The sequence below is a fragment of the Carassius auratus genome, chromosome 7 (assembly GCF_003368295.1).
Source record: "Carassius auratus strain Wakin chromosome 7, ASM336829v1, whole genome shotgun sequence".
Classification (NCBI taxonomy): domain Eukaryota; kingdom Metazoa; phylum Chordata; class Actinopteri; order Cypriniformes; family Cyprinidae; genus Carassius; species Carassius auratus.
The window spans coordinates 27606230-27625587 of record NC_039249.1 but is presented as its reverse complement, the minus strand read 5'-3'; the positions used below and the strand labels follow the sequence as shown (position 1 = coordinate 27625587).

The following is a 19358-nucleotide window of genomic DNA, read 5'->3' as shown; positions in this document are numbered from 1 at the left end:
TGCATCGTTACTCGTTACCCACATTACCACTGCCAGAACTGTAGATGGCAGGTTTGTTGAATATGGGACACGAATTCGTAAACGGTTCTTGACTCGTGAACGAGTCAGTCTTTTGTTCATTATCTGGCTCGGCTCGGTGTTCATCTTCAGTTCTCTCTTCACATCAGTTCAGTCAGTGTACTGTTTGAGTAAATGAATTACTCCGGGATATTGGCTTGTTTTAACTCAGAGGGAGTGTCAGCCACATTAAAAAAGTCAACAGCTTAAGTCATTATTTGGAATAATTGCGTATTGGAGACGCGAACCGTTTAAAACGATTCAGTTCGATTTGGTGAACTGTTTCAAAAAGATCCAGTTACATCGAATGATTCGTTCGCGAACCGGATATCACAAACTGCTTTGTTTTGAACTGTCTAACAACAGACATGGAAGAGAAGACAATGCTGAATAAAGTCGTAGTTTTTGTTATTTTTTATATTTAACTGCCCCTCTGATGTCACATGGACTACTTTGAAGATGTTTTTCTTACCTTTCTGGACATGGACAGTATACCATACACACAGCTTCAATGAAGGGACTGAGAGCTCTTGGACTAAATCTAAAATATCTTAACCCAATCCCAAAGTCTAGCGCATTAACCTATGGAGAAGCAGTTATAACTAGAATTAAAAGTTAGTGAACTAACTTTGATGTTGGCTTGGCCATCTTGGCCATGGGGCAAAAGAGCCACAGTACTTGTGTGCCCAACATTCTTGAGTTGTCCCGCTGCAAAAAAAATACCATAAAAAAATACACCTGCAACAGTCTTTTTCCATGGTCCCTTGCTTTTTCTTTTTAAATAAAAAGCCTAGGCTATGATAACAGCTACAACAGGGTTGTCTAGTTGAATGCGAAATAAGTCATGCAAAAACCATAATCTCCTAAATACCATTCAATTTAATCTTATTTTAATAGTACTGACAACATATTTTAAGTTATCACACATTACTGAAAAATTAAAGAAGGGACACTATATATAGTATACTTCGGCGAGTCAACAGCTAAACAAAAAGTCCTGTTTCATTACAAAATACTGTAACTTTTATAAACTTTATACTATCACCACAAAATTGTAATTACTATTTATTATAAAATAAATATTTCATAAAACTGAAACTTAAATATATTATTTCTATAGGCTATACAAAACAGAAAAGAAAAAAGACTAAATAATAAGGCTGAATAAGCTGATCTATAGCATGTTAAATGGTGGTTGCCTGTCTATGGATGGTACACCCCAACCACTAAGCTCACAGAAGTGGTTTGACCCAAGTCCTCAGCAGCCAATGACATTGACCTCTTCAAACTGATTTTTAAGGTGTACTTCAGTGTATTTCACGTGAAATACATGTTAAATACCCACTGATTTTTCACTTGTAAACAACACTATTTAACACGTTAAATAATATTGGATATAACATTGGAGTAATATAGTATTTTAAGAAGCTCTTAAAAATATATATAAATGACTTTACCATGTTGTGCAGCGCCGATAAATAAATAATATTAAATACGTGTTGTCTACGCATGAAATACACGTATTTAACGTGTTGTTGACCCGTTAAAATTCACGTGTATTTGACACTCTTGGCCTTCCATACACATTAGATATAATGAAAGGAGACGTGAAAAAAGGACATCGCTTTGTTTGGATATGGATTACTTTATCACAGAATATTTGTTCGGGAGCACTTGTTTAGTTTAAAAGTAGACATGTCAAGCTTTCTATAGATATAGATATATCTCTCGTCTCTTCGTTGAGTATTCATGGAGTTACAGTTTATTTTAATGACGTGTTTGTAAATGAAGATCATCGCAGACCAAGGCTGCAGACAGCACACCTTGTTTGTTATCTTTATTTTATAAGTGCCCAAAGTTTTGTTATTATTATGTTTGTATCCAAAAAAAGTAGACCCTTTACAGAGACACGTTAAAATTCACGTGTATTTGACCCTCTTGGCCTTCCATACATTAGACGTGAAAAAAGGACATTGCGTTGTTTTGATATGGATTACTTTATCACAGAATATTTGTTCAGCAGCACTTGTTTGTTTTAAAAGTAGACATGTCAAGCTTTCTATAGATATATCTCTGTCTCTTCGTTGAGTATTCATGGAGTTACAGTTACTTTTTTCCCCTCGATGTCAAATGATATTTCGTTTTGCACGGCTCAACAAACACCTGGATTTTGCTCTTGTTTTGTTCTAATGAGTGGATTGTGTGCATTAATATTTTAAGAAGCTCTTAAAATATATATATATAAATGACTTTACCATGTTGTGACGATGGATAGCAATTGATGTGACGTTCAGAACTTCAGCCTGACAGATAAAATCTCACAAGCACATATAAACACTCATTTTCATGTGTATAATATATTCATCTAATTGTTTTGTGCCGTTTCGCTGCAGGGTTTTAATGTGAAAGGCTGTGAATTCTCTATTTAGACTTGTTCAGAGAAATACATCGACATTTGGCTGCCGCGAATATATCATGTTATTACTTTAAACAGTTCAGAAACATCTGAATTCAGCTATTGCTGTGTTCTAACGTGTGGATTGCGTGCAATCGTCGATATAATTTAATTATAAAAGGTCTTAAATAAGAATAAATTCGCTCGTTGTGAGCTCCGTGGAGACAGCCTGAGCTGAGCAGCCGTGATTCTTCTCTCTGATTCTTCTGACTGCTCTCTGCCCAGACATCAAGTATTCATAAGCTGTATCACGCTGTCAAATTATATTTCATTTTGCACACATAAACAGTTCAAAAACACCTGAATTCTGCTCTTGTTGTGTTCTGATGGGTGGATTCGTGCAATTCGCTGTGATATTATTTTTGGAAGCGCTCATTTCTCTCTCGTCTTTCTCTCTGTTATTTGGCCAGAGACATAATTTACGTTATAAAACGTATTCTTAAAATACACATTTCTGTTTTAATAAATGGTCATATTAAATCATAGCATAACACATAAGTAGGTACAAAAATAATCAGTGATGCATGCGACCCTTTTGGTCTCAGTGTAGCTCCCTGCTTTACCATGCAACGCTGAGCAATCGCTGCGATGTTCAGCCTGACAGATAAATCTCACAAGCACATATAAACACTCATTTTCATGTGTATAATATATTCTTCTAATTGTTTTGTGCCGTTTCGCTGCAGTGTTTTAATGTGAAAGGCTGTAATTTCTCTGTGGACTTCAAGTGTTCAGAGAAATACATGGCGAGCTCGCGGGCAGTTGGCTGCCGCGAATATATCATGTTATTACTTTAAACAGTTCAGAAACATCTGAATTTAGCTCTTGGTGTGCTCTAACGTGTGGATTGCGTGCAATCGCCGTTTTAAAAGGTCTTAAATAAGAATAAATTCGCTCGTTGTGAGCTCTAAGAGACAATGCCTCCAGCAGCTGACCAGCCGTGATTCTTCTCTCGTCTGACTGGTCTCTGCCCAGAAATAAATTATTAATGAGCCCTGACCCCTGTAATCAGATATGTTGGTTTAGCTTGTCAGTTTGAGGGAAATTGTATTATTTACTTGTATTTTTAACCAATGTAAAAGTGAAAGTAAACAAAACTCCGGGTATTGCAACCAGTAGGGGCGCGATTTTTCTCAGACAATGGAAGTCTATGGGTAATGAGTTTTTACATTTAAAAATTAATAAAAAAAAAACTTTAAGTCTGATCATTCTGAAAAGATATAGCAACCTGCACCGCTCTATCCCGCAGGTGTCTGCCGAGTTTGGGGCTTGTGGCTTTAAAGCCCTAGGAGGAGTAGCGTTTAGAATTTCTGTGTCAGAAAAATAATAATAAGAAAAAGAAGAAGTTTAAATAGCATAACAGTATGTTGGCTTGTTGCCAAGCCAACATAATTAATTTTAACACGTCTCCAGGGGCTTAAATTATGCGGGGGACATGTCCCACCACTTTATATTACATAAATTTGTCCCCTGCACTTTTTCGGTCAAGTGTGTTCGAATAGAGGTTTTCAAGAGCTAGCGTGAATAAATCTAGATTTAAACACAACGAGACAGGATAGTCTGCGCATGACATGATATTTTATTCGGACCCAGAAGGTGAGATAACCATCAAGGAGCGCTAAACACACTCATTCACACTCGAAGAAGGAGCGCGCTCTCACGCAGAAAGTCATACCAGGAAATTCCTAATATGGCCAAAAGCATCCAGCTATTGCTATATGAAAATAGTTGTTTTTACAGAAAAACAGACACTTTTGGAAACACGAACACATTAAACATACAATTGCTACAATATATGTTTTTTGAGTCATCTTCAGCAGGTGATAAAGTATATGAACAATGCAGTGCTAACTGCATTTATTACAGTATAGAATCTATTCTGCCTTATTATTATGTGATGAAAAAAAGCGTTTGTAGTATATAAACAAATCATTATTATGTGTTGTTGTCCAGCGGCTACATATTTCTATGCCAATTAAAAGCTAGACATTAGAGAAAATAAGTTTTTGAACAGTAACAGTTTTTAGAAGTCTCTTCTGTTCACCAGGCCTGCATTTATTTGATCCAAAGTACAGTACAACAGTACAATTTTGAAACATTTTTACTAGCCTATTTAAAATAACTTTTCTATTTGAATATATTTCAAAATGTAATTTATTGAAATTTTTAGATATTTTTTTACCCTCAGTACTCCAGTCACATGATCCTTCAGAAATAATTCTGATATTCTGATTTGCTGCTAAAAAACACTTATGATAATTTTGAAAAGAACGGAGTATAATTTTTTAAGGTTTCTTTGATGAATAGAACATTTCTATCTGAAATAGAAATCTTTTGTAAAATGATGTCTTTATCATCACTTTTGTTTCAATTTAAAAAATCCTTTTTAAATAAAAGTATTCATTTCTATAATTTATTTTCCAAAAAACACAAAAGACAAAAAACAGACTCTAAGCTTTTGAATGGTATAGTGTATAATGTTGCGAAAGCTTTTTTTTTCACATAAATGCTGAATTTGGATCCTTCTATTCATCAAAGAATACTGAAAAATTTACTCATCTTTTTTAAATATTGATCATCAGCAAATCATCATATTAGACTGATTTCTGAAGGATGTGACACTGAAGACTGGAGTAATGATGCTGAAAATTAAGCTTTGATCACAGGAATAAATTACAATTTACCACAAATTCAAATAGAAAACAGTTATTTTAAATTGTAAAAATATTTCACAATTGCTTTTGCTGTACTTTGGATCAAATAAATGCAGGTTTGGTGAGCAGAAGAGACTTCTTTAAAAACATAAAAAATCTTACTGTTCAAAAACTATAGACTGGTAGGCTATAATGATTACAGAAATGTTATATTGTAATGTTTTATATTATATTGTAGTGTGTGTGTGTGTGTGTGTAATTTCTGTCCCCCTCTGAAAAGATGGCTACGCCCCTGCACGTCTATAATAAGTGAATGTACAAATGTTTAATGTTACCAGGTTTTACTATGTTATTAAACATTTAACAGCTTTTTATATATATATATAAAAAAAGCTGAGATAAATTAATTCTTAATTTAAAAACTCTTTAAAAACTAGTGTAATTAATTTTTTAATCAATATTTCAGAAACTGCATTTGAATATTACCAGTATTGAATTTAATGGATTTCAAGTCCTTTAAACACGACTGTCTAAAACGGTTTAATTTTATAAAACCTTCACATTAAAAAAATAATTATTACTCTGACATTTCTTTATGTAAATATTAAGTGTAAGTACAGTAAGGTCTTTCATGATGTTATGCGCTGGGGGTGTGAATTTCAAAGGTGCTTGATTTAATAAAATGGTGCTTTAAAAAGTCCTTGAAAGTCCTTGAATCTGGTGTTTATGAAAGAGTGGGAACCCTGTATATATATATTTATATATAAGAAATAGCTATGTGCTTCAGCAACTAGCTCCCCATCTAAGAGGGTTTTTAATGTCAGTAGGAACATAGTTTCATGCCACAGAGCTTCTCTTAAAACCACAGAAAGTTGACAGACTTGTGTTCTTAGCATAAAAACTTGTTAAAAAAATTAAAATAAAATACTTATCCCAGTTGCATAGTTTAAATTGTGAATTGCATGCACTAAAAAGTTGACAGAATGCACTTTCTGTACTTAATTTGCACTGCTTCAGTTACATATAGGCCTACATGTATTCATTTAATAAAAAGCAGTAAGTGATCTCTTGGTCTAGATTTTTTTCACTGCTTAAATTTTTTAATTATTTAAATGCAAATGCAAACATATCGAGATATATATCGAATATCGTAAAAATTTTGACAATATCGAGATATCATTTTTTTTTATTTCTCGCCCAGCCCTACATACATTTATATGCAAAAACTCAGAAACGAGTTATCATTTTCCAGTTCCATCATACTGAAGGTAACTGAATGAAGATCTGTGTTTAATACAAGATCAAAATATTTTCAAGTTTTACTCTACAACATAAAATACACTAGTTACCACCTTGTGATTTTATTTTTATTTTTTCAGCTTTTACTTGCTTCAAAGAAAACAAGTGGCTAAACTGGACTGCAGATTGTTGGGGATGTTTCACTAGTCGCTTTCACAGCCTCATTGTGTCTATAATCACACTTTTGCAAACTATTAAGAGAATGTATTTAAAATAAGCTGTCAGAAGCTTATCGGTGGTGACAATAAAGTCACACGAGCATGGTGTGGTTTGCTTGAAGCTATTGTTAGCTTTTAACATCTGCGTATTTTATTTTAGCCTTAAAACATCTCCGAATAATAAACTTTTGTTGGTTGCAGAACTTATTTACTGCAAAAATACAAAAGCCAATGGAACTATCTAGTAACACTTTATTTTAAGGTGTCCTTGATACACAAGTTACATTTATATGATATTGTAACAACAATAACTTAATCATAATTACATGCAAATAATCCTATGCCAAACCCTAAACATAAACCTAACCATATAGTAAGTACATGTAGTCAATTAATATTACTCAGTACTGTGTATAATTACACCGGAAAAGGTCACCTTAAAATAAAGTGCACCTGAAAATCACTGAGGCAGTCTGAGTGATGCTAACACACAGGGTGGCATACAAACAAATATTTTCACAGCAGCACTCTATGGTGGAAATCCACATATTTTCTCAAACTTGACAATAATATGGGTTTTTACAAATAGAAACCCATTCACTAAGTCAGTTTTGTCCTAATAACATTAAAACATGATACATAAAACACATGCACTCACTGTAAGAAGATTGAGCAAGTCTGTGTTGGGCTCGATGTTAGGAGGATTGTTCTGCACAAGAGCCAATTCCTGCAGGATGCTGAAGAGCTGCTGGGTTTTAATCAGGTTGACGCGAGTCTTCTGTGGGTCTGCCCAGTCCGAAAGAGCAACATGAACAGCTATCAAGTCCTTCAGGTTTACAGCCAGGATTGGGAATCGGAAGCCAGTGCATTCAGCGAATCGGCGCCGGTACCGACTATAGTTTCCACAAGACGTCAGCAGGTCCTGCAAACTGTCAAAGATCTGAAAGAGGTATTGAGATTGGTATTGGCTCTGATGTACGTGTATGGTGAAAGGTGTTGTATGCACCTTATTAGTTTCGTTGCTGATGTTTGCCTGTGTCTCCTTCAGCCTAGAGATGGAGCTGTTATTGAGACCCCCGACCACCGCCATCAGCGTGTTGAAGTTCTGCAGCAGCAGTAGTTTCTATAGAGCGAGAGTTAGTGAGAAAGAAAGAGAGGATGATGTTGACAAAATCTCAAAGAGCACCTATTATGCCCCTTTATTTTACAAGACGTAATATAAGTCTCTGGATGCGTCCCCTTGATGTGTCTGTGATGTTCCTCTCAAAATACCCCACTGATCATTTATTAAATCAGTTTGAAAACGCCTATTTTGAGTGGAAGCAGAAACAGGCTGTTTTCGTGCATGTCTCTTTAAATGCAAATGAGCTGCTGTAAAGGATAGGTATGTGCCTTTACAGCTAGCTATTATATTTGATACTTTGACAAAAAAACATCTGTTTGCTTCTGATTATCATGTCAATCGCGCTGAAACCAGGCATACATTAGTTGCTATATAGGTGCTTGAAGCCTTAAAAAATATATAAATAAGTGCAAAGATTTGGAGTTTGGCCCCTAAATACACTTCTAGCCTGTTTTTAGGAGATGAATGGAGAGGGGAAAGTGTTTTAAAGAAAAAGACGACTCAATATGAAATTAAATTAGGCAGGAAACCTTGTCAAAGAGAAGGCAGAGATCAGAAAGATATAAAGCTGCAGTCGAAGTGATATTTGGGAAGAGGAAGAGCTCAGGGGCCCATAAGAAGGAAGAGAACAAGGGATCATCAGGAGGAGGAAGAGCAGGGGGTGATGGAGCCCCACTGTGCTCCTGAAGAATTCAAAGTGAGGAAAAGTCACATGGGTATAAGCTGTCATTGTACTAAAGGTCTACACCAGGAATCTGTTTTGCCATTGACTTCCATTGTATTTTTTCCCTACTATGGAAATCAATGGGGACCAACAAATGTTTAGAAATTCTTCAAAATATTTGCTCTTGTGCTCAACATGAGAAATAAACTCGTACAGGTTTGGAATTACATAAATTATGACAGAATTTGGTTCTTTATGGCCTTACATTAAAATTAATAATTTAACACATTCATTACACATTGTGGAAATACATGCACATGTTTTACATTGTACTCTGAAAAAAAAAATGGATTGGTGTGCAAACAATTTTCACTCAGTAATTGATCATTAAGTTTACAATTAAATACAAATACAGAAAAAAAAAAAAAGATCATACATTATATGGCCTTGATACAGCACCTTCTATATATTTCTTATTATTTAAAAGCTACTTGTGATGTACTTTTGGTTCAAAATGTGACTTTCTCATCACCAGCGTATCAAAAAGGTACAAAACAGATTTCAGTACCATAAAAAAATGGAAAAAAACCCCCCCATAAAACCTAAAATGTTTCTACCGTATTTTTTATGGTAATATACCAGCAACCACAGCTGCCATTTTTACCGTTTACCATCATGTTGAGTGAGACTCATGAAACTGAAATAATGCAATAAACATTCATTAAACAACATCAGGTGTAACACACAACCCTAATATACAAAAGTGATAAGAAAAAACTAAGAAGAAACATGGTTATGTCAAGCAAAAAAAACATCAAATTTGAAATGTAGCGCAGGGAATTCTGGGAATCTCAATTTCCGGTTATATATTTTTACATACATTATTTCTAAGCCTTTGACTAAGTTTTTAATATCATAAAACACTTTTTGCAAAACACAACACATTTGTTTTTTTGTGTTGAGATTATATTTTAAATGCTGTGCGTTGTTTTGCAAGAGATGTGAGGCATTTTGCATTTTGTGAGTGCAATTCCTGGACTGGTAAAGTTTTGAAAAAAAAAGAGGCAAAGTTTTGAAAATGTGTGTAAGCAGTTGAAAAAAATTTAACTTTAAAATCACTTGCATGTAGTCACATTTATAACTACATCTGCAATTAATTTCTGTAATTACTTTTATAATTACACTGTTGACTTTCCACTTTAACCCATCCTTAAACCTACTCATACCATGAAACCTTTCCCAAACCTTACCTGTAGCTCACCTCCACTGTGGCAAAAGTCTTTTTCAATAGCATAAGTACAAATGAAGCAAACAATTGTATATATATATATATTTTGATAGACATACATAGATGCCTGATGTAAAGTAGGACCAAGTTAGAGTTCCTGACCTGTGCGACCTGTAAGAAGTGTGCGATCACAGCAGCTCTCTGCGGTGCGGTGGGTTTACTCAGAACCATCAGCTGAATCCACTGCGAGACGCTGTTAAAGAGCGTGATAAACCTCTCCAGGATGGGGTTATCCACCGTACAGCCATGCATCACAAAGCTGTGGTAATCCTGAAACTAAAACACACATTAAACAGATGGTCACAGACTCTATTTCAGAAATAACTTCTTGATGACTTTATCACAGATAACAAAAATATGTTGTAAGAACAATTTTCTAGCATTCAATTTAACATGAAATATATATTTTCCAAAAGATGTTTCCCTCAACAAAATCAAAGCCCTAAATGAAAACAAATTATGTTCCAAATTTGAAGTTGATATCTCAAAAAATTAGTTTTCAGTAAGATTTTGTTTGGGCACTGTACCATACGCTAGCAATTAGATGGAATTAGCTTCCCAATGCAAACAAAACAAGTGTTTTAACCTTTTCAAAAATCATATCCATGTTTCATACTATTCCGTTGAAGTAAAAAATGATACAAAAATGCCCAAACAACACCCAGAGGGTTAAATCCAAACCCATGCACTCAACTGGATATTCAGGATTGTATAGATATCTATGTGCAGACTCATTCGCATCAGGTTCTTAATATAAGATACAAATAAATGCATCAGCTTAACACTCCACCCAGACAAGACAGACACCTTCAGCACTTTTAGATTTTAATTAGGACATTATTTGGTCTATTTCTGTATCTTCTGAATAGAGTTAGAGCACTTTCATCCCAGCAATGAGAGCAAAACAGGTTCCCACAAACGTACCATTATCTTGCAGAAGGACTTGTACTCCAGATAGGTCAGATGTTCAGCAAGCTCACCGGGATCCACGTGCTCAAACAAAAGAGACATTTTTCTCCTTTTTGATATTGATGGAACTCTTTTGGTAACCTGTCGTTTCCATTTATACGAGGGCCTGCAGCGGAAAGATATGCTATTTCAGATATATCAGTGCTAATGTTGTTATTCTTGGCAGTTAACATGCTGAAATCTGACAGTGCAGTGAATGGCATGGAAAATTAAATACAAAAATCATCACCAACTCAACCTCATTTTATCTGAACTTATTGTTCAACTGGTGGTTTTGATTTTTGTACATTTGAAAATGCAGAAGTGTAAATAAGATTAGAGAGGTACTTTCTAAATATAATAAAGGTTCTTTTTGGCAAACATGGTTTCAAGAAGAGTCTTTAAAGGGGGGGTGAAATGCTCGTCTTCACTCAATATCCTGTTAATCTTGAGTACCTATAGAGTAGTACTGCATCCTTCATAACTCCAAAAAGTCTTTAGTTTTATTATATTCATAAGAGAAAGATAGTCTGTACCAATTTTTCCCGGAAAAACACGAGCGTCTGTAGGCGTGACGTGTGGGCGGAGCTAAAGAATCACGAGCGCGAGTAGGTTTTTGCGTTGAGAGCGTTTGGAAGCTGTGACATTACCGTGAGGAAAAGACCATCATCCAAATCAAACTATGGCTAACAGTCAGATTCAGCCATTTATTTATGATCCAGAATCAGATCCAGAGGCTGAAACTGAACAAGAGCAGCAGCAGCAACGACTCGCTCCGAGCGGGGCTCGAACCCGGGTCTCCGATGGGAGGCGGACACACTAACAAGAAGGCAGAGATATTTTAAGCAGTTTTACTCACCGCCTGCAGTTTCAACACACGATCGTGACCCTTTTCCGTTGGGACTGCATTATCCTTAAGAAATAAACGATGTGCAAATCCGGCGTCAAACTGGACCTTGTTTGTAAAACAACCATCTTCGAAATGCAGGGAACAAACACAAACACTTGCACAACTCCGTTGATGCTCTGTAAAAATAAACTCCATCCACTGGTCCCTTAATGCTGTTTCTCTTTTGGTAATCTGTGCAGGGTTGTCTTGCCCTGGCAACCAAAAACACACTCCTTTTGTGACATTTGGTGACGCTCTCGCTCTGATCAGTGAAGTCTGTTGTGCTCTCAGTGCTCTGCTATACGGGAGCGCGCGCTCTTCCGGCAGAAGTGCCTCAGGACCCATATAAGGAAATTCCGCTCCATCTAACGTCACACAGAGCCATTCTCGAAAAAAACTTTATACTCTATAGGTACTCAAGATTAACAGGATATTGAGTGAAAACGAGCATTTCACCCCCCCTTTAAAGGTTCTTTGTGGAACCATAGATGCCAACAGATGACAGATTTTTAATATTTGGTAAACCGCTTAACCTTTTCATATGACAATAATGAGTGTGGGTGTGTGTTTCTGTAAACTTACAAACTCTCTACATCAATCAGTTGACTCTGTCTTTCATTGCCGCCAGTGTTCAGGTTCTCTCTCAGGTCTTTTATTTGGTCAGCCAAAGCAGGATTCAGATCGAACTCTACTGGAAATTCGGAGATCCAGTACCTACATACAGAAAGAGCGGTGAGAAAATGCAATGAAAAAGATAAGACATGCAATTGAGAGTTTAAATGATGTCTTACTTGACGAGGTGGCATATTTTGGCTTTGATGTCTTCAGTGCTGCCTTCCTGTGACCTGTATATTTGTTAAGGGTGTGAAGTTTTAATTTTAGACTTTGTTAACACCAGCAAAGCTTACAACAGAACATGTAACCCAAACATGACCTTCATGGGATTTTAAGTTATCAATGCATAGTCCAGTTTTCACAGATTTCCAATAAATATTCTTTCATTTAGCTTTACATAATTAACTTGAACAAGAATGCAAACGCTAGTAGAAAATCAGTTTTCACAGCACTTTTTCTGTTAGCTCCAGTCAATCTAACATGGGTTGTAACCATCTAGTTCAAATATATTGGTCAAGTACGATTGTATGAAAAATACAACCGGAAGGTTTTGTAGATAAAGGATACTTTAGCAGCAGTTTCTTGGACAGATCGGTGGAGGATATGTACCAAGGATGCATCATCAGAAACATTTTCACAAAGGAGGGATCTTTAATAGTGCCTTCACTGTCTGAAAACACAAACATCACAGACCATTAATGAAGGAAACTTAATAATTCTTCAGATTAGAGAACGCTTCTTCTATATTTTCACTCAAACTCCTAATTTGCTGCTTATTTGTAGTTGTTTTGTAGAAGCTATGCTTAGATATTGGCTAGGGTTAATATGGCCATGCAGAATAAGGCATTGATAGTACTAATAATATGAAATTTAATAAGAGTTAAATTTCTTGTTTTGATTATTTTTGTGATTATTTTAATTCCTTTTATGTAAAGCACTTTGAATTATGATTGTGTATGAAATTTGCTATAAAAATAAACTTGCTTTGCCTTTTGTGGTGGCTTCCTTGGTCAACTTCCTTGACCAGCTTTACCAGCTAAGCATTGTTCATAAAAAGGATACTTATTGTTTGCTGACTCACCATTTCTGTCGATCTGCAGCAATAACTTCTGCTTCTCAACTGCTCTAATTCATCAGACTAAATGTTCCAGCCAAACTTCTTTCTTTACAGACTCACCAAAGGATTGTATGCAGAAGTCCACCAACTCGTCCACTGTTCCTGAATCCATAGGTAACGGATCCATCATATCTCTCTTTTTCTTCCTCTACTTTCACTTTCTAACAGCCTTCTTTCTTTCTCTTCTCCTCCAGTGATCTTCCTCTTCTCTTTTGTCTGTCAATAGAGATTGTTACTGTAAGGAGAACACACTAAACATCCTTCTGAAAATTAAGTGTGCATAATTGTATTGAATGTGCACTTGTAGTATATATTTTTAAAATGTATGCAGTTAATATAATATTAATGAGATAAAAGGCAACTTAAGTGTACTTAAAGAGAGCTTGTACTTGCATGACTGTTTCTTAACAGACTTAAGTAGAATTTTAAAAAGTGTATTTTATACTGTACTTCAAATATTAATTTTATGTATTTAGAAAGCTGTACTTAATAAGATAAAGATAATATTAATATTAAATATTAAAATAATACTAAATAAATAAAAAGGTCACTTAAGTGCACTTAAGAAATGAAAAAGTGCTCTCTTTAAAACTGATTTAGACTTAAAAAGTGCAATTTCGTGTAAAAGTGCAATTGCAACTTGATCATTGCAAATGTGTAATAACAATTAAGCCATTATATTTCACAATTTAATGTTTTCTCCCTCACACTTGACACAAAAAGCCATTTTTTTTTGTGTTAGAGAAACTCGAACAGTAGGTTTTATGCAATACCTAGTGCAACTTAAATGGTATAAAATATTTTATTTACATTTTTTATCAGTATGAAATACAAAGAGCTGCAGAACAGTGTGTTATTTATTTATTTCTATGTCTTTGACCAAACCACCCGCTGAAGACGGCATCATGACTCTACATTCTCAGACATTAGTGACTGAATGAGACGCACAAACTGTCTCAACTGATAAGCTCTTTTAGCGTAACACACATGCATAGAAGTATCTTGAGTGACTGCCTAGCAACTGACCTCAAGTAATCACATCCTAAAACACAATGGTCACACAAGCACCAAACCACAGTCTACCCTTCACACAACACACACACACACTTATCACTCACTGTGCTTTACTGTATTGGCAGAACACGCACACGCCCACACACACGCACACGCACACACACACATGCTCATGCAGTCTTAGCAAGGTGGCCAACAGGAAACCATTGGCGACACACTCTGATCCCATTGTGATCAGCCTCTCCATACGAAAACACAAATTACATTCCACTACAAAGAATACAACATGAACAAAATGTACAAAACAATACAGTTTATAGAGAGAAACATAAAATGTGCCGCCCAACCAGCCACCTCACTGTCCTCTGACTGGCTAATAATTTAGGCTCAGTTCTATATTTGGCAGAAACCACCAAAAATAAAAAGAAAATCCTAAAGTCAGTGGTGGGTCCTCAAATAAGGCATCTTGGGTAATGATGCATGACCACACACACACACACACACAAAAGCCTCCATTACGCTACATGATGCGTGTTTTATATAGGATCTCATTATATGGTGGAACGTGTGCAGGTGTGTCTGTGTGTGTGTGTGTGTGTGTGGGTGTGGGTGTGGGTGTTGCTGCAGAGAGGTGGGCGGACACTTTCAATTACAGCCCTCATAGAGAGAAGAGAAGAGAATAACAGATTTAATAGAAGAGCGCAGTGAGACTCTCTCAGACTCAAACTAACAGCAGTTCTGACACAAGGCCTGAATCCCCATCCACAATTGGCCTGCTGTCTACAAATCCTAAGAAACCCTGCCAAAAACCTCCCTTTGACTCCTGTTCTGTGTAGACTAGGCATGCAAATCGGTGCAAATTCTTCTCATGCTATTGTTAATTGACTAACCGTTAACCAGCAGCCCTTAAATCAATCACGTGACCCAACAGACAAGACACAAGACATTTTCTTGTATTTATTTATTATTATTATTATTATTATTATTTTTAAGGGCAAAGTTATGTAACTCAACCTTGATCTGAAAAAAAAATCAACTAAAGATACGGTCACAAACATTATGGATTTTGCCATTATGGATGTAGTTTTCACGCCCTAAAACAGAAACTGTTCCACAAACACCAAAGCACAGTCTGTCCTTCATCTTTCAAATGTAATGCACCCTTGAGCTGAAAAAAATCGGCTTTAGTTATAGATGCATATATAAACATTATGGATTTTGTCAGTTATGTAAGAGAGTTAACGTAAGTGTATTTTCTAATGTGACAACTGTAGACTGTATTTCTGTGTCTGTATTTCAGCAACATGGATGTTGTTTGATACTGAATTGACGGTCAAACTTTATTTGAAGGTCTAATTCTTGCTATTAACAAACCATTAACGTTGACTTTTGCCTCAATTGCGAATTTTCTGCTTATTAAAAGTTAGTAAGATAGTTGTGAAGTTTAAGTATTGGGTATGATTAGGGATGTTGATTATGTTCATGCAGAATAAGCATTTTATAAGTACTAATAAACAGCTAGTGAATTAGCAATAACATGCTTATAAGCAAGTAGATAATAGACAGAATTGTTCCCTAATTAACTTATTTTTAAACATAACCATCGATGGGACGTCAGCAGATTTACCATAAAATAGTTACATGAGAGTGTTGTGTCAAGTTACCAAAATAATACCAAAGCAAATAAGGAAAGTACTTGACTACATAAACCAATAAATTAAGCTCTCATTAGTTAATTGTAAACCACTGAGATTGCATTGATCACTGATTGAGAATGATGTACCATATTCTGTTCTTTAAATTTATTACATTAAAACAAAAAAATGTGTTTTTGTCCAGAATAAGCTACAAAGTGTGGATTAAAATTATTGCACTGCCAAGTTAGTTCGAGATAAGTCTACATGCATACAGAGAATAAAATACTGTTATGTGGTGCAACTGACATGTAGAAAAATATAGCAGCTTTTATGTGGCCAAACAGAGAAATGGCCGCTCTTTAACCTCAGGAAATACAAAATGAAAATTATATACATCTATCTGATATACAAACACTTACCCACAAAAGGTAAAGTGAGCGACCCCATGTAGGGTAAAGTGTCAATTGGATTACTAATTAAATAAATAACAAAAAATAATACAAAAGATATTTGTTAAAAATACTTTGCACCTAGACTGATATATAAAAACTTAATAATAATAATAATAATAATTACTATGTTGCTTTTTACAGCACATGGCACTTTTAGAGTCATTACATTTGTACTTTTTCATAAAATGGTATAAAAGTTAATCAAAAACATATAAAACCATCATGAATTAAAAGTCTGCATTTGATTTAAAACCTGATGAGGGGTGCTTTTTATTTTATTTACAAACAAAGAGTATCTTTCCGTATTTTTATTTATGTTTAAAACGTGACCAACAGGATACGATGACATGGATACACCACAGACAAGACAACCGAAAAACAAAAACATTTAAGTTGATTTTAAGTACAAGCATTGGACTTTTTTGCTCACATGAAAGTTCATCAAATGTATTTTTTACTATATGTTATTTTGGTATCACAATACAGCCCTGGATTGTGTTGATCAATAGCAGAAAAGCTGAATATTACCTGAATATTTCAGTCTCTCCTGCAGAGAGTGTGTCCTGACAGCTCAGGGCTTGAATGATATTTCTAACCCAAGTCTGACTTCATTCTAGAGAGAAAGTAACTTCAGCTATGAAATACATATCTGTGTTTATTTCATTCTCTCTCTCTCTTATGACTCTGTAAAGTACCGCTCTAATGAGACACACAGCACTCATTAAAGGAGGAAATAACAGCTTTCACACAGAAACTTTCGTTCAGAGCGTGTAATATTATCGGTCACTGAACTATTCATCTCACTCTCATTACTGGAGGTTTCTTCATCATGTCAGATTTGAACACGGGCTTACTGCAGTGGAAAAAGAGAAGTGAGAGACACAATATGCTCTTTAGATGAAGAGACAACACATTCTTGAATCCAAACTCTGAGATATCTGATATATTTTAAAGAAGCGTTTGCTATAAAACCCAAGACACTGCAGTGCTTGTGCATAAAAGTGTGAGCAGCCACTCATAGTCATAGTGTAGTTTTTAAACATTTAATTTTGTTTGTTTGTATTTCATTTGAAAGCTCCATACATTTTTTAAGATACATTTGGTCATGTGTAATGCATTAAAAGTATAGTGCACACAAACATTAAAATTAGCTAAAAATGCACTCACCCTCGGGTCATTCAAGACGTAGATGAGTTTGTTTCTTCATCAGAATTGGAGAAATATAGCTGTTAGATTACATATATCATGCTCTCTATCAGATATTTCTGTGAGTTTGCCTCTCTGCAATCAATCCTCCCTTCTGTCCTCTCTCTCTCTCTCTCTCTACTCCTGGTAGTCTTACCTCTCTCTATCTCAATGTATACACACATTCAGCGTTCAGTTCACTGTCTGTGGAGGCAGTGGCAGAAAGAGATGATGCTCTGGCCAGAGGTGTGTGTGAGAGTGTGTGTGAGCGTGCACTAACACTGCCATGATCAGCTGGTAGATTATGTCTGAGAAAATAATGGCTATGGACTAATTTGGTTAATTATCCTGGCCTGGGATATTTTTGTGGGAGAAAAACAGTGTCACACCTGTGCAGGGTAAAACATGGGAAGGCAGAGCAAGAAGGTCAAGTCAAATCAAGTCAAGTCACCTTTATTTATATAGCGCTTTAAACAAAATAAATTGCGTTAAAGCAACTGAACAACATTCATTAGGAAAACAGTGAGACAATAATGCAAAATTAAAGGCAGTTCATCATTGAATTCAGTGATGTCATCTCTTATATTTTTGCAATCTAATATATTATGTTTTGATTGAGAATTATGTGAAGGAAACTAGAATTTGTAAGAATAATGCTAAAATGATCAGTCCAAGGCTGCTAAACTGGTAATATGCTCACCTGTACATATTTCCTTGTGAAAACTGGCTAGATAATGCTGATACACCATTCGTTTGCTATGAACATGTGGTAGTGACTAGCCAACCATACTGTTAAGACGGAGGTCAAGGAAAAGCTACGAGGCTTTAAGTTGCCTGCACTGCAAAATGAACTAATTATGTTTAAAAGGCTAAATGTGTTATAGTGGGAATATGTCGCACAGATAAACCTCATAATGAGGCGGATGGCAAATGTTTGATAAAGGTTGATTAATAAAGGTTTACTGATTATGTCTAGCAATGCTCAGGAATTATAAGGCAAGAGATGTAGCCAATACTTTTGCCTTGGTTCACAAGTTGGTAAAGGATGTATACATGCATATTTCCTCATGAGTTCAGATGTTCAGACCGGGATGGGGGCTATAGCCCAAAAGGTTATTGAGTTCGGTCTGTCCTTCTGCTCAGATTTGGGGTATCCTTGGCCAAGTTTGCGCCTGATATGTCCAAAACTTCCTGGCCATACTTCCATTTTATATAGCGTATATTTCTTGGCTTGTGTACCACACATATATAATCCACATCTCATTGGATAAACTAAAGCACCACCCCTTGTAATGCCATGATATAATGGGTGGATGTAATAATACATTGGCTTCATGTTCATACTTCTTTCCATGAGCTCGTGCAAGGACTGAGAATAGTTGGACGGTATCAAAAGATAAACAGAGAGAAATATGTTAATTAACAGTAGCATCGCATCACTTGCTCACCAATGGATGCTCGGCAGTGAAAGAGTCCATCATTTTGCTTCCTCCTTTCCTCTCACATCACAATCCAAACACATATTTGTTTAAAGTTGTTTTGGACTGTTTGACTTGTCAAAATTAGAAATCTGCAGGGTTTACATGAATTTTCAGAAAATTTCAAGAAAGAAATATTATGGATAGAGGATATTTGAAGTTTAAAATATCTTGGCTTTTGGCTTCTGAAGACATTAACTGATGGAATGGAGTGGTGTGGATTATTGTGTATTTCTATCAGCTGTTTGGACTCTCGTTCTGACGGCACCCATTCACTGCAGAGCATCCACTGCTGAGACACTAATGCAATGCTACATTTCTCCAA

General features: G+C 35.6%; 1 protein-coding gene across 2 annotated transcripts in view; it reads right to left on the bottom strand.

Annotated features, from left to right (window-relative positions):
- LOC113106392 (RAS guanyl-releasing protein 2) overlaps positions 1–19358 on the bottom strand; it is a 43886-nt gene that overhangs the window by 15543 nt on the left and 8985 nt on the right. For both annotated transcript variants that reach the window (XM_026268267.1, XM_026268266.1), the window contains exons 2-9: positions 13328–13483; positions 12718–12820; positions 12327–12380; positions 12118–12249; positions 10623–10773; positions 9801–9974; positions 7630–7746; positions 7282–7563 (exon numbers count right to left, since the gene is read on the bottom strand). In XM_026268267.1, the coding sequence (XP_026124052.1) occupies positions 7282–7563; positions 7630–7746; positions 9801–9974; positions 10623–10773; positions 12118–12249; positions 12327–12380; positions 12718–12820; positions 13328–13397 (1083 nt within the window). In that variant the 5' untranslated portion in view covers positions 13398–13483. The remainder of the gene's footprint in view (positions 1–7281; positions 7564–7629; positions 7747–9800; positions 9975–10622; positions 10774–12117; positions 12250–12326; positions 12381–12717; positions 12821–13327; positions 13484–19358) is intronic.